The sequence below is a fragment of the Dendropsophus ebraccatus genome, chromosome 12 (genome assembly GCF_027789765.1).
Source record: "Dendropsophus ebraccatus isolate aDenEbr1 chromosome 12, aDenEbr1.pat, whole genome shotgun sequence".
Classification (NCBI taxonomy): Eukaryota; Metazoa; Chordata; class Amphibia; order Anura; family Hylidae; genus Dendropsophus; species Dendropsophus ebraccatus.
The window spans coordinates 5,743,396-5,758,200 of NC_091465.1; the positions used below are offsets into that span (position 1 = coordinate 5,743,396).

General features: G+C 47.0%; 1 protein-coding gene across 7 annotated transcripts in view; it reads right to left on the bottom strand.

Moving 5' to 3' along the window:
* PLEKHG5 (pleckstrin homology and RhoGEF domain containing G5) overlaps positions 1 to 14,805 on the bottom strand; it is a 189,548-nt gene that overhangs the window by 75,476 nt on the left and 99,267 nt on the right. For all 7 annotated transcript variants that reach the window (XM_069948999.1, XM_069949000.1, XM_069949001.1 and 4 more), the window contains 2 exons: positions 11,524 to 11,626; positions 3,859 to 3,919 (listed from right to left, as the gene is read on the bottom strand). In XM_069948999.1, coding sequence (XP_069805100.1) covers positions 3,859 to 3,919; positions 11,524 to 11,626 — 164 coding nt within the window. The remainder of the gene's footprint in view (positions 1 to 3,858; positions 3,920 to 11,523; positions 11,627 to 14,805) is intronic.

Consider the following 14,805-nt stretch of genomic DNA (forward strand, 5'->3'; position numbering starts at 1 on the left):
TCCCTACATTTCCGGCTGCCTATGTCATGTATATATGAGAAGACTGCTTGGATAGCAATCCCCTTCTTATTGCATCACAGTGTTACATATCACGTTCCTCACCATTATCCTCCATCCTCACCATTATCCTCCAGCCTTACCATTATCCTCCATCCTCACCATTATCCTCCAGCCTTACCATTATCCTCCAGCCTCACCATTGTCCTCCAGCCCCACCATTGCCCTCCAGCCTCACCATTATCCTCCAGCCCCACCATTATCCTCCAGCCCCACCATTGCCCTCAAGCCTCACCATTATCCTCCAGCCCCACCATTATCCTCCAGCCCCACTATTATCCTCCAGCCCCACCATTATCCTCCAGCCCCACCATTATCCTCAAGCCTCACCATTATCCTCCAGCCCCACCATTATCCTCCATCCTCACCATTATCCTCCAGCCTCACCATTGTCCTCCAGCCTCATCATTGTCCTCCAGCCCCACCATTATCCTCCATCCTCACCATTATCCTCCAGCCTCACCATTATCCTCCAGCCTCACCATTGTCCTCCAGCCCCACCATTGTCCTTCAGCCTCACCATTGCCCTCCAGCCTCACCATTGTCCTCCAGCCCCACCATTGTCCTTCAGCCTCACCATTGCCCTCCAGCCCCACCATTGTCCTCCAGCCCCACCATTGCCCTCAAGCCTCACCATTATCCTCCAGCCTCACCATTATCCTTAAGCCTCACCATTATCCTCCAGCCCCACCATTGCCCTCAAGCCCCACCATTATCCTCCAGCCTCACCATTATCCTCCAGCCTCACCACTGCCCTCCAGCCCCACCATTATCCTCCAGCCCCACCATTATCCTCCAGCCCCACCATTATCCTCAAGCCTCACCATTATCCTCACTCCTCACCATTATCCTCCATCCTCACCATTATCCTCCATCCTCACCATTGTCCTTCATCCTCACCATTATCCTCCATCCTCCCCATTGTCCTTCAGCCTCACCATTGCCCTCCAGCCCCACCATTGTCCTCCAGCCCCACCATTGCCCTCCAGCCCCACCATTGCCCTGAAGCCTCACCATTATCCTCCAGCCCCACCATTATCCTCCATCCTCACCATTATCCTCCAGCCTCACCATTGCCCTCCAGCCCCACCATTGTCCTCCAGCCCCACCATTGCCCTCAAGCCTCACCATTATCCTCCAGCCCCACCATTATCCTCCATCCTCACCATTATCCTCCAGCCTCACCATTATCCTCCAGCCTCACCATTGTCCTCCAGCCCCACCATTGTCCTCCAGCCCCACCATTGTCCTCCATCCTCACCATTATCCTCCAGCCCCACCATTATCCTCCAGCCCCACCATTGCCCTCAAGCCTCACCATTATCCTCCAGCCCCACCATTGTCCTTCAGCCTCACCATTGTCCTCCAGCCCCACCATTGTCCACCAGCTCCACCATTGTCCTCCAGCTCCACCATTATCCTCCAGCCTCACCATTGTCCTCCAGCCTCACCATTGTCCTCCAGCCCCACCATTGTCCTCCAGCCCCACCATTGCCCTCAAGCCTCACCATTATCCTCCAGCCCCACCATTATCCTCCATCCTCACCATTGTCCTTCAGCCTCACCATTATCCTCCAGCCTCACCATTGTCCTCCAGCCCCACCATTGTCCTCCAGCCCCACCATTGTCCTCCAGCCCCACCATTGTCTTCCAGCCCCACCATTGTCCTCCAGCCCCACCATTGTCCTCCATCCTCACCATTATCCTCCAGCCCCACCATTGCCCTCAAGCCTCACCATTATCCTCCAGCCCCGCCATTATCCTCCATCCTCACCATTGTCCTTCAGCCTCACCATTATCCTCCAGCCCCACCATTGTCCTCCAGCCCCACCATTGTCCACCAGCTCCACCATTGTCCTCCAGCTCCACCATTGTCCTCCAGCCTCACCATTGTCCTCCAGCCTCACCATTGTCCTCCAGCCTCATCATTGTCCTCCAGCCTCATCATTGTCCTCCAGCCTCACCATTGTCCTCCAGCCTCACCATTGTCCTCCAGCCCCACCATTGTCCTCCAGCCTCACCATTGTCCTCCAGCCTCACCATTGTCCTCCAGCCCCACCATTATCCTCCAGCCCACCATTGTCCTCCAGCCCACCATTGCACTCCAACCCCACCACTGCTCTCCAACCCCACCACTGCTCTCCAGCCCCACCGTTATCCTCCAGCCCCGCCACTGCTCTCCAGCCCCACCACTGCCCTCCAGCCCCACCACTGCTCTGCAGCCCCACCATTATCCTCCAGCCCCACCATTGCCCTCCAGCCCCACCACTGCTCTGCAGCCCCACCATTATCCTCCAGCCCCACCATTGCCCTCCAGCCCCACCACTGCACTGCAGCCCCACCATTGCCCTCCAGCCCAACCACTTGCCCTCCAGCCCCACCATTGCCCTCCAGCCCCACCAAGCCCTCCAGCCCCACCATTGCACTCCAACCCTCACCATTGTCCTCCAGCCCCACCATTGCCCTCCAGCCCCACCATTGCCCTCCAGCCCCACCATTATCTTCCAGCCCCACCACTGCTCTCCAGCCCCACATTGCCCTCCAGCCCCACAAGTGCCCTACAGCCCCACCAAGCCCTCCAGACCCACCACTGCTCTCCAGCCCCACCATTGCACTCCAACCCCACCATTGCTCTCAAGCCTCACCATTGTCCTCCAGCCCCACCATTGCCCTCCAGCCCCACTATTGCTCTCAAGCCTCACCATTGCCCTCCAGCCCCACCATTGCCCTCCAGCCCCACCATTGCCCTCCAGCCTCAGCATTGTCCTCCAGCCTCAGCATTGTCCTCCAGCCTCAGCATTGTCCTCCAGCCCCACCATTATCCATCAGCCCTTCAGCAGAACCCAAGCTCACCTTTTAGCAGATACAGTAATAAAGCAGTCTTTGTCTGCTGTGCAGTCAGATTAAGCTTAAAGGGGTTCTCCAGTGCTATAAACACATGTCCGCTTTTTTCCAGAGACAGCACCGCTCTTGTCTCCAGTCTGGGTGCAGGTTTTGTAACTCCATAAGTTCCATTTAAGTGAATGGAGCTTAATTGTAAACCGCACCTGACCTGGAGACAAAAGTGGTGCTGTCTCTGGAAGAAAGCAGACATGTTTTTATAGTGCTGGATAACGCCTTTAAGGATAAGTCATGAATAACCCATCACTGAGGGTCCAATGACGAGAACCCCACAGATCACTGCATGTTTCTCTGATGGTGCCTTCTGCAGGGCACTATAACACTGATCAGGGCTCAGCTTCTATTACTGTACACAGGAAGTGACCACTGTGCTTTAACTAACAACCATTCTCCTAAAAGGGGTACTCCAGTGAAATTAGTAAAGTACTTATCAGCTGCTGTATGTCCTGCAGGAAGTGGTGTATTCTTTCCAGTCTGACACAGTGCTCTCTGCTGCCACCTCTGTCCACGTCAGGAACTGTCCAGAGCAGGAGAGGATTTCTATGGGGATTTGCTCCAGCTCTGGACAGTTCCTGACATGGACAGAGGTGGCAGCAGAGAGCACTGTGTCAGACTGGAGAGAATGCACCACTTCCTGCAGGACATACAGCAGCTGATAAGTACTGGAAGACTGCAGATTTTTAAATAGAAGTAAATTACAAATCTCTAGAACTTTCTGACACCAGTTGGTTGTAAAACAAGTTCATACCCCTGAGTGCCCCTTTAATCCCAATGATCAGCAGAACTCCTGACAGTCACACTGATTACATGCATGTGAAGTGGTGGGGAGACCCTATATATAATCCCCTTTATTAGGGGGCACACTCCCCCCCTCAGAGACTCTGGCGGGATAATTCTTACATCTGTGTGCCGTCTCCGGGTTTTCTTCTTGGCGATCTTCAGCCCCGCCGCTTTCTTCTCTCTGCAGGAAGTAAAAGATATAATAAGTGATATGACTAATATCTGGAGAAGTTACAGACAAGGTGCAGATGGCAGTATCTGCGGATGGTGTAGGAAGACCACCTCAGAGCTGCACTCCTCAATGTGACACAATGTATCCTCCCATTGTAAACAGTGAATATCCCCTGGAAATCCCCCCGCACTGACATATTCCTTACCTCTGTGACAACCCACATGGCTTCCCTGGCTGCTCTTGTATGAGTTGTCAGCCAGCTTTTCTAGATTCCTGAATGGTTAATCTGTCTAGTTATGCAGATACATGCACCCTATGGAAATGATGATTCCCATGTATAGGGCCATAGCAGTCATTCAAGCTTTCTGACCTTTGTTACCCCTATTGCTATATCAGGAACTGTCCAGAGCAGGAGAGATTTTCTACGGGGATTTGCTGCTGCTCTGGACAGTTCCTGACATGGACAGAGGTGGCAGCAGAGAGCACTGTGTCAGACTGGAGAGAATACGCCAGTTCCTGTAGGACATACAGCAGCTGATAAGGACTGGATTTTTTTATACAAATAAATTACAAATCTCTGACACTTTCTGCCACCAGATGATTTGAAATATTTTTTTTGGGGGGGTGAACAACCCCTTTAAATGGGAGGTCAAGCGATAAGGCTGTGACCGCCCGCCCTCATATAAGGGGGAGATGGGGTAAATAAGGAGATGCTCGGTAAGAAATCATCAGATGAATGGCGTCTGTCCTTGTCTTACATGCCTGCAGCTTTGGCCGTGCATTATCTTAGGACTCTCTTATAACCTTTCTCTGCAAATGACATTTCTATAATTAGAGACGTAGAGTGATGAGACCCCCTAGAGGACACTTATAGAACTACAAGTTCCCCCTGCAGGAGAAGAGGCATCACATAGACCCTATGGGGCACCCATAAAGGACATACAGGACCAGACACTTCTATATGATGACTCTACATTCTGGCTAATAGAGAGGGTTGTACCTGGGTCATGTTTTTTATTTAGCCCAAAAGAGTTATGGGGCCCCCTAAAGGCCAGTTTTATAATTACTGATGCAATTTCTCCTGGGCGCACAGCGGGGACATTACAGCACCATTGCTCTCTACACACAAAAGTACCTGGTCCCCCAACTTCTAGCTGATTTTAGGGGTCCCCCCTGCTGGAAAAGAAGAATTACCTAAAAAGAAGAATTCCCTTCATCTTTAGGTTGTCCGGGCATCATGTGACTTGTAGTCCTGCAACACCTGGATGGCCGCAGGTTGTGCACCTCTGGTTCTATGGGCCGACCACACATGGCATGGACATACATGATAATAGCTCACCATTATGGCGAATAGTGGCCCAATTCATGTTGACACTTTGGGTTCTTTATTCTTTCCTGTTTTGTGTCCTGAAAAACTCCACCACAAAAGAAAATCCCATAATAATTTGGCCACTAGGGTGCGTTGTCCCACTACTCTAAGAAGCAGCCTGCTGTATAGTGCCTGTCACTTCAGTTAACCCTATATCGTCTAGTGAAGAGTAAGAAGAATATATAGATATCATGAGACCATGGGAGACAGTCTGCCTGTAGGCGCTGCTTCAGCTGTCACTTGCAGAATGTTCCGGATGATTCGCTGTATTTGCTCTAGCAGCCGGGTGTACCAGGGAATTTGCTTGTGGTCTATACACACCCTATGCATCTGTATGAGCAGGAAGTGGGAGAGAATAGATGTCAGAACACACAGTCTGATGGTGCCGACCTGGGCAAGGACAGCATAGTCCCTCCAGGCTTCCAAAACCAATATATGATGTGTAAGAGACTCCCCACCCCTGGCAGGAGCCATAACACTGGCGAGAGAACCCACCGGGGAAATCACAGAAATGGCCCAGAGTACTGTATATATATATATATATATATATATATATATATATATATATATATATATATATATATATACACACTACCGTTCAAAAGTTTGGGGTCACATTGAAATGTCCTTATATTTGAAGGAAAAGCACTGTACTTTTCAATGAAGATAACTTTAACCAAATCCACTCTATACATTGCTAATGTGGTAAATGACTATTCTAGCTGCAAATGTCTGGTTTTTGGTGCAATATCTACATAGGTGTATAGAGGCCCATTTCCAGCAACTATCACTCCAGTCTTCTAATGGTACAATGTGTTTGCTCATTGGCTCAGAAGGCTAATTGATGATTAGAAAACCCTTGTGCAATCATGTTCACACATCTGAAAACAGTCTAGCTCGTTACAGAAGCTACAAAACTGACCTTCCTTTGAGCAGATTGAGTTTCTGGAGCATCACATTTGTGGGGTCAATTAAACGCTCAAAATGGCCAGAAAAAGAGAACTTTCATCTGAAATTCGACAGTCTATTCTAATTCTTAGAAATGAAGGCTATTCCATGTGAGAAATTGCTAAGAAATTGAAGATTTCCTACAACGGTGTGTACTACTCCCTTCAGAGGACAGCACAAACAGGCTCTAACCAGAGTAGAAAAAGAAGTGGGAGGCCGCGTTGCACAACTAAGCAAGAAGATAAGCACATTAGAGTCTCTAGTATGAGAAACAGACGCCTCACAGGTCCCCAACTGGCACCTTCATTAAATAGTCCCCGCAAAACACCAGTGTCACCATCTACAGGGAAGAGGCGGCTGCCGGATTTTGGGCTTCAGGGCAGAGTGGCAAAGAAAAAGCCATATCTGAGACTGGCCAATAAAAGAAAAAGATTAAGATGGGCAAAAGAAGAAAGAGATTGGACAGAGGAAGACTGGAAAAAAGTGTTGTGGACGATGGATGAATCCAAGTTTGAGGTGTTTGGATGACAAAGAAGAACGTTTGTGAGACGCAGAAGAAATGAGAAGATGCTGGAAGAATGCCTGACGCCATCTGTTATACATGGTGGAGGTCATGTGATGGTCTGGGGTTGGTGCTGGTAAGGTGGGAGATTTGTACAGGGTAAAAGGGATTGTGAATAAGGAAGGCTATCACTCTGCACCGCCATGCCATACCCAGTGGGCAGCGCTTGGTTGGAGCCAATTTCATCCTACAACAGGACAATGACCCTAAACACCTCCAAATTGTGCAAGAACTATTTACAGCAGAAGCGGCAGCTGGTATTCTATCATAGGTAATGGAGTGGCAAGCGCAGTCACCAGATCACCACCCCATTGTGGGAGCAGCTGGACCGTATGGTACGCCAGAAGTGCCCATCCAACCAATCCAACTTGTGGGAGCTGCTTCTAGAAGCGTGGGGGGCAATTTCTCCAGCTTACCCCAACAGATTAATAGCTAGAATGCCAAACGTGTGCAATGCTGGAATTGCTGCAAAAGGAGGATTCTGGGACGGAAGCAAAGTGTGATGGAAGAACAATGTTATTTCACATACAAATCAGTATTTCTAACCTTGTCAATGTCTTGTCTCTATTTTCTATTCATTTCACAACGTATGGGGGTGAAGAAGTGTGACTTTTCATGGAAAACATGGGGCCCAAACTTTTGAACGGTAGTGTGTTATATATATATATATATATATATATATATATATATATATATATACATACATACACAGTATATATATATATATATATATATATATATATATATATATATATATGGAACCCCGCAGTTGTTGCTCTCCCTGCAGCGCCACCACAGGGAAAACTGAGCATTACATTGTGTCTGTGGGTCTAGTTATCAGCTCAGATAAGATTCCTCAATAAGATAGTTGAAATTTATTTATTTATTTATTTTTAATGCCTGATGTCATTAGTTTTATGAAGCCGGGCTCCTTGTTCTTTGGAATGAAAACATTAAGGGACATTAATCATTGGGGGACATTTATCATTGGGGGACATTTATCATTGGGGGACATTTTTAGGTGAATAATTGGGTTTTTCTCCAAGTTCTATCTATGAACCAGTATTTGACAGGTGAATATTTTTAGATGCGACTTTTTTTAATCTGCCTGTTATGAGTATTCACCCAAACATTCGCATTATTTGGGATTTGCGCCCAATTTATCCTTTGGGACTTTTTAAAAACTGGTGCAGGCCGACGTCTGGTCAGTAACGGGTGAATTTGTTTGAATTTTTTTTTTGTGACTTTTAACTTAAACACATTTACTCTGACTTTTCCATAAATCACACACAATGGACAGCATTTACTAAAACTAAGTGCAAACTTAGACTAGACAGTCTATAAATGTACTGGAAGCATCAGGCTGTTTGATAAATCTGTCGCACTTAAAGTCTATCCAGTTTTTTTGGTACCATCTATTGCTTGGCTTGAAGTCCGCTATTGTTCATCCAGGTGAAGGAGCGTATAGAGATAGGACAGCGGTGTAAATTATATCCATCCTCTTCCCATGGTGGTCATGATCCGGTCATCCCAGATCAGTGAGGGGGTGTCAGTGGAGATCACTGCCAGAACCTCTCTTCATCCTATTAACCTTTCCAGTGTGGAATAAGAAGAGGAGCAGGAATCGGGGGAGGATCAATCATTTTTAATATACTCACCCTGAAATGACATCATATAAAAACCTGATTTATGATTATGGAGTAAATGATGTGAAATCCCTCGCAGCGTCCTACATGCCTGACCAGGTTTACAAGCTGAAGTCCACTTGTTGCTAGGTAGAGCTGGGTCATCACCCCCGTTTTATGAGGATAGGACGCCATCTGTTTTTCGGTACAAAAGCTGAAAGGTCCTCGGAGGAGAATACGGGAAATGGTGTGTGTGTGTGGGGGGGGGGGGTATATTGATATGGAGGTCACCCAGATTTCCTGGATATAGTCAGCCATCTTTGTTATGCTACAATACAGAAGCTGTATCACTGCATAGAGAGAGGTGACAATGATATAACATCCACAGTGGGTACAGATAGGTGTCACAGGTACCTGGATCCATGCTGACTGCATCTGACAGCTCCATAGAGCCAACACCACCATCCAGGTCCCACAGATGCTCAATTGGTTTCAAGTCTGGGGAATTAGGGGGCAGGGTAGTACTGGGAAGTGGTGGCTATGCTTTTCCAACCGATTCATGTGACATGTAGGTGATCTGCAGGAATTGATTCATATTCTAATTGGCTGAGCACCTCCACACGGATAAGTGGCCCAGATAACACCACAAGAATATCCCTCAGACCATAATGCTGCCCCAAACAGCTTGTGATCTTTCAGCAATGACTGATTCTTTTCTGATGTTCCTTACCTGACACGCCAATGTCCATCCATACCATAATGCAGAAAACGTGACACATTGGAGAAGACAACCCTTGACCAACCAGCAGAGGGGGCAACCGTTTACCAACCAGCGGAGAAGACAACCCTTTACTGATCACCAGAGAAGACAGCCCTTTACCAACCAATCAGCAGAGAAGACAGCCCTTTACCCATCAGAAGAGAAGACAGCCCTTTACTAATCAGAAGAGAAGACAGCCCTTTACCAACCAGCGGAGAAGACAGCCCTTTACCAACCAGCAGAGAAGACAGCCCTTTACCATCCAGCAGAGAAGACAGCCCTTTACCAACCAGCAGAGAAGACAGCCCTTTACCAACCAGCAGAGGAGACAGCCCTTTACTCGTCATCAGAGAAGACAGCCCTTTACCAACCAGCAGAGAAGACAGCCCTTTACCATCCAGCAGAGAAGACAGCCCTTTACCAACCAGCAGAGAAGACAGCCCTTTACCATCCAGCAGAGAAGACAGCCCTTTACCAACCAATCAGCAGAGAAGACAGCCCTTTACCAACCAATCAGCAGAGAAGACAGCCCTTTACCAACCAATCAGCAGAGAAGACAGCCCTTTACCATCCAGCGGAGAAGACAGCCCTTTACCATCCAGCAGAGAAGACAGCCCTTTACCAACCAGCAGAGAAGACAACCCTTTACCAACCAGCAGAGAAGACAGCCCTTTACCAACCAGCGGAGAAGACAGCCCTTTACCAACCAGCAGAGAAGACAGCCCTTTACCAACCAGCAGAGAAGACAGCCCTTTACCAACCAGCAGAGAAGACAGCCCTTTACCAACCAGCAGAGAAGACAGCCCTTTACCAACCAGCAGAGAAGACAGCCCTTTACCAACCAGCAGAGAAGACAACCCTTTACCATCCAGCAGAGAAGACAGCCCTTTACCATCCAGCAGAGGAGACAGCCCTTTACCATCAAGCAGGGAAGACAGCCCTTTACCATCCAGCAGAGAAGACAGCCCTTTACCAACCAGCAGAGAAGACAGCCCTTTACCAACCAGCAGAGAAGACAGCCCTTTACCACCCAGCAGAGAAGACAGCCCTTTACCAACCAGCGGAGAAGACAACCCTTTACCATCCAGAGGAGAAGACAGCCCTTTACCAACCACCAGAGGAGAAGACAACCCTTTACCAACCAGCGGAGAAGACAGCCCTTTACCAACCACCAGAGGAGAAGACAACCCTTTACCAACCAGCGGAGAAGACAGCTCTTTACCAACCAGCAGAGAAGACAGCCCTTTACTGATCAGAGATATATAGAAGATGTATCTAATGTCTATGATCATCTTCAGAAAGCAACCTGTATAGCTCAGTATTTTATGAGGAAAAGCTTTGACCTTTGACCTGTATCTGTATGAGACGATGAGAAATGTGCAAAAGCATAAAAACAAAAAGCTCTAAGAGTCAAAAGTCTGATAGAGCTGAGTTTGCTATTTGCCACAATTGGTGGTGTTACATAGGCCTGGAGGTAATAAATGATACATGACACACCAGCTCTGCTACATCTGTGTGTATATAACAGAGTGTGCCTCACAGTACAGTGTACTATATCAGGAGCCGCTCCAAGAGAACAAAGCCTGGATACCTGACTGGGCAGCGTCTCTGTGACGCAGGACGTAAGTGAGCGCACTTGAATGCTATCTCCCCCATTGTGCTCGAGCTCTATCAGGAGCGATCCTTGTAAAGTGAAGCCAGTGTAAGGGAGATGCTTCCCCGCCGTGAAAGCTTTCTTTTCAGAAGTGCCAAGATTTGTGTTTTATAGGGTCGCCATTAAACGTGGAAAAGAGCGCGGTCCAGGAAGCGAAACCGCAGCCTTCAATGCAGTGAATGGCGGCACAATATCCGAAGAATAGGCGGCCGGCGGTTTAAATATCAGGGAAAACAGAGCGGATCAGCAGACTGTCTGCAGCCGTCTCCAGAGGAACGCTACCAGTGCCAGCTGGACGGGGTCAGCACTGTCTCACTTCACTGAAAATTCTAACTTGTTAAATAAAAAAAAATAAAAAAATCATTCATTATGAAAAGAGGGCAAGAAAGCGAGAAGCAATGGAGTAAAGATGGTGATAATAGAGAGTATAGTGAGGGCACTGCACAACCCCATGGACCCTATATGTTATACAGACATCATATAGGCTTTGATCCTACTCTAAGAGCCACAAGGGGGGGGACCCAGAAAGGTGCCTCCACGTGACCTTGTTTCCCATCATGGGCTATAAAATAAATTTAAAAAACTATAGCGGTAAATGGAGAAAAATAACTTAAAATCCTAAAAGAAATAAACACTTAATAGAAAGTTAAAAAAAAAAAAAAAAGAACGTGCTCGGCCAATCATGTGACACCTACCCTTTGCCATCCAATAACTCCTCTTCATCTTCCTCCACATCGGACGCAGGGCTGGTGCGGGGAGGGCAGGATCGAGTGGAGACGTTACGGGCCAGGATGGATCCTGCGAGATACAAGACATAACACAGTATTATACACTATACATCATCTTACCATTCACACGTCTATCTATCTCCTATCTATCTATCTATCTATCTCCTATCTATCTATCTATCTATCTATCTATCTATCTATCTATCTCCTATCTATCTATCTCCTATCTATCTATCTATCTATCTATCTATCTCCTATCTATCTATCTCCTATCTATCTCCTATCTATCTATCTATCTCCTATCTATCTATCTCCTATCTATCTATCTATCTATCTATCTATCTATCTATCTATCTATCTATCTATCTATCTATCTATCTCCTATCTATCTATCTATCTATCTATCTCCTATCTATCTATCTATCTCCTATCTATCTATCTCCTATCTATCTATCTATCTATCTATCTATCTATCTATCTTCTATCTATCTATCTATCTCCTATCTATCCATCTCCTATCTATCCATCTCCTATCTATCTATCTATCTATCTCCTATCTATCTATCTATCTATCTATCTATCTATCTATCTATCTATCTATCTATCTCCTATCTATCTATCTATCTACTATCTATCTATCTATCTATCTCCTATCTATCTATCTCCTATCTATCTATCTATCTATCATCTATCTATCTATCTATCTATCTATCTATCTATCTATCTATCTATCTATCTATCCATCTCCTATCTATCTCCTATCTATCTATCTCCTATCTATCTATCTCCTATCTATCTATCTATCTCCTATCTATCTATCTCCTATCTATCTATCTATCTATCTATCTATCTATCTATCTATCTATCTATCTATCTATCCATCTCCTATCTATCTCCTATCTATCTATCTATCTATCTATCTATCTATCTATCTATCTATCTATCTATCTATGTATCTACCTATGTATCTACCTATGTATCTATCTCCTATCTATCTATCTATCTATCTAGAGGCAGAGGGGCAACAAGACCCTAGTGTGACATCCCCCTCCCCATCACACATCATATCTATCACATTCTCCAGGTAACAGCGCCCCCTGTGGTCCCATGAGGCGTGGCACCAATCATACACGTTCAGCCTGATCCATCCATATCCAGGTATATAACACTAGAGCCGACCATGATGTCCTGTTGATTTTCCAGACTTCTCCGGCAGCAGAAAATTCTATTTGGTAGAAAAAGGTCAAGAGTGCAATAACGATAGTAACGTCCGAGAGCCGACTCCCCAGATGACTCTAAAATTAGAGCGATGCCGCGGTGCTCACCGAGCGTCTGGACGGGAAAGGACAATAAACACATTAAATCCCGGCGAAGATTTCCAGCGCGGCTTCGGATCTTAAAACACCCCTGAATATCGGCCAAGGAAATCTCAGGTCTTTGCCCATGGAGTGTAAAGGATTGTGCTTGTCAGGAGGCCAATGAATGTGTCCGTGAATGCACGGCCCAAATCCTGGCAGGAAAGTCACAACCTGGGAGATTATCGCCCAATATTCCGATCACACGACCCTGGGCGATAATATAGGGATCATCTGCAGCTATTGTCCTCTGGTATCAGCTATTTCCATAGAATTCAATGGGATGATTGACAGGACGCCCCCCCCCCATACATTTACATGAGATGGGGCGCCGCTTTATATTACAAGCAGTGACCCTAAAAGGGTTATCCTGGATTACAAGAGCATAGTCGGCTTTCTTCTAGAAATAGCGCCACTCTTGTCCTCAGTTTGTGTGCGCTATTGCATCTCATTGAATGGAAGTTATAATACCATGCACAACCAGAGAACTGGTGCGGCCAGGGACGTAGCCAGAATTCATGGGGCCCCATAGCAAATAACTGTACAGGGCCCCATGAATCCTGTGCGGCCCAACCCTCTCCCAACCATGATCAGTAGCTGGTGACATGGGGGCAGACCACACTCTGTCGGTGCCCCCTTGCCAATTGGGCCCCATAGCAGCTGCGTGGTCTGCCTCTATGGTAGCTACACCACTGGTTGTGGCACTATTGTTGGGGGGGAGCAGCAAAATTTTGAAAACACTGGATTATCCCTTTAAGAACTATGGATGTCATTGAGAAGGGACCCCCACTCCGCACCTGATCTCTTCTATCTAGTACAGAGATTAGGGAATGGCAGAATGCCCGCAGCCCTCCTTCCTCACCACCTTCACACCTGGCACGGCTCGGCACTGTACACACAGCTGTCTGCTGGCGGCTAATTACTAGATAGTTCTGCTGGGAGCCCGGGGTCCCGCCTAAACCCTGCAGGCAAACACTCCACACCCAGAGACAAGCAGGGACACACATAACCGCACTGCTAATATTCTAACAAAGAGGAGAAAACAGTGAACATGCAGCGATTACACAGCGTGGCGGTATTACACACAACAGGGAATTTGTCTTAAAGTGGATCTAATCCCCCCAAATAGGAGAGAGATGTAGTAATCCCTTGTATGCCGGTTACCACGACTATGAGCCGCCGCCTTCATTCATCACCACCAGGATGGAGTGGTATACAGCGGGCGACACTACAACTCCAAGTATATACCCCAGCAGCCTGGGCTCACATGTAGAACTGGGGTCAGTAGTTTAGCATTGGGGTCAGTACTGGGGTCAGTATTTCAGTATTGGGGTCAGTATTAAGGTCAGTATTGGGGTCAGTAGTTTAGTATTGGGGTTAGACAGTATTGGGGTCAGTATTACAGTACTAGGGTCAGTATTTCAGTATTGGGGTCAGTATGTCAGTATTGGGGTCAGTAGTTTAGTATTGGGGTCAGTATTACAGTATTGGGGTCAGTATTTCAGTATTGGGGTTAGACAGTATTGGGGTCAGTATTACAGTATTGGGGTCAGTATTACAGTATTGGGGTCAGTATTTCAGTATTGGGGTTAGACAGTATTGGGGTCAGTATTACAGTATTGGGGTCAGTATTACAGTATTGGGGTCAGTATTACAGTATTGGGGTTAGACAGTATTGGGGTCAGTATTACAGTATTGGGGTCAGTATGTCAGTATTGGGGTCAGTAGTTTAGTATTGGGGTCAGTATTTCAGTATTGGGGTCAGTATTACAGTATTGGGGTCAGTATTACAGTATTGGGGTCAGTATTTCAGTATTGGGGTTAGACAGTATTGGGGTCAGTATTACAGTATTGGGGTCAGTATTACAGTATTGGGGTTAGACAGTATTGGGGT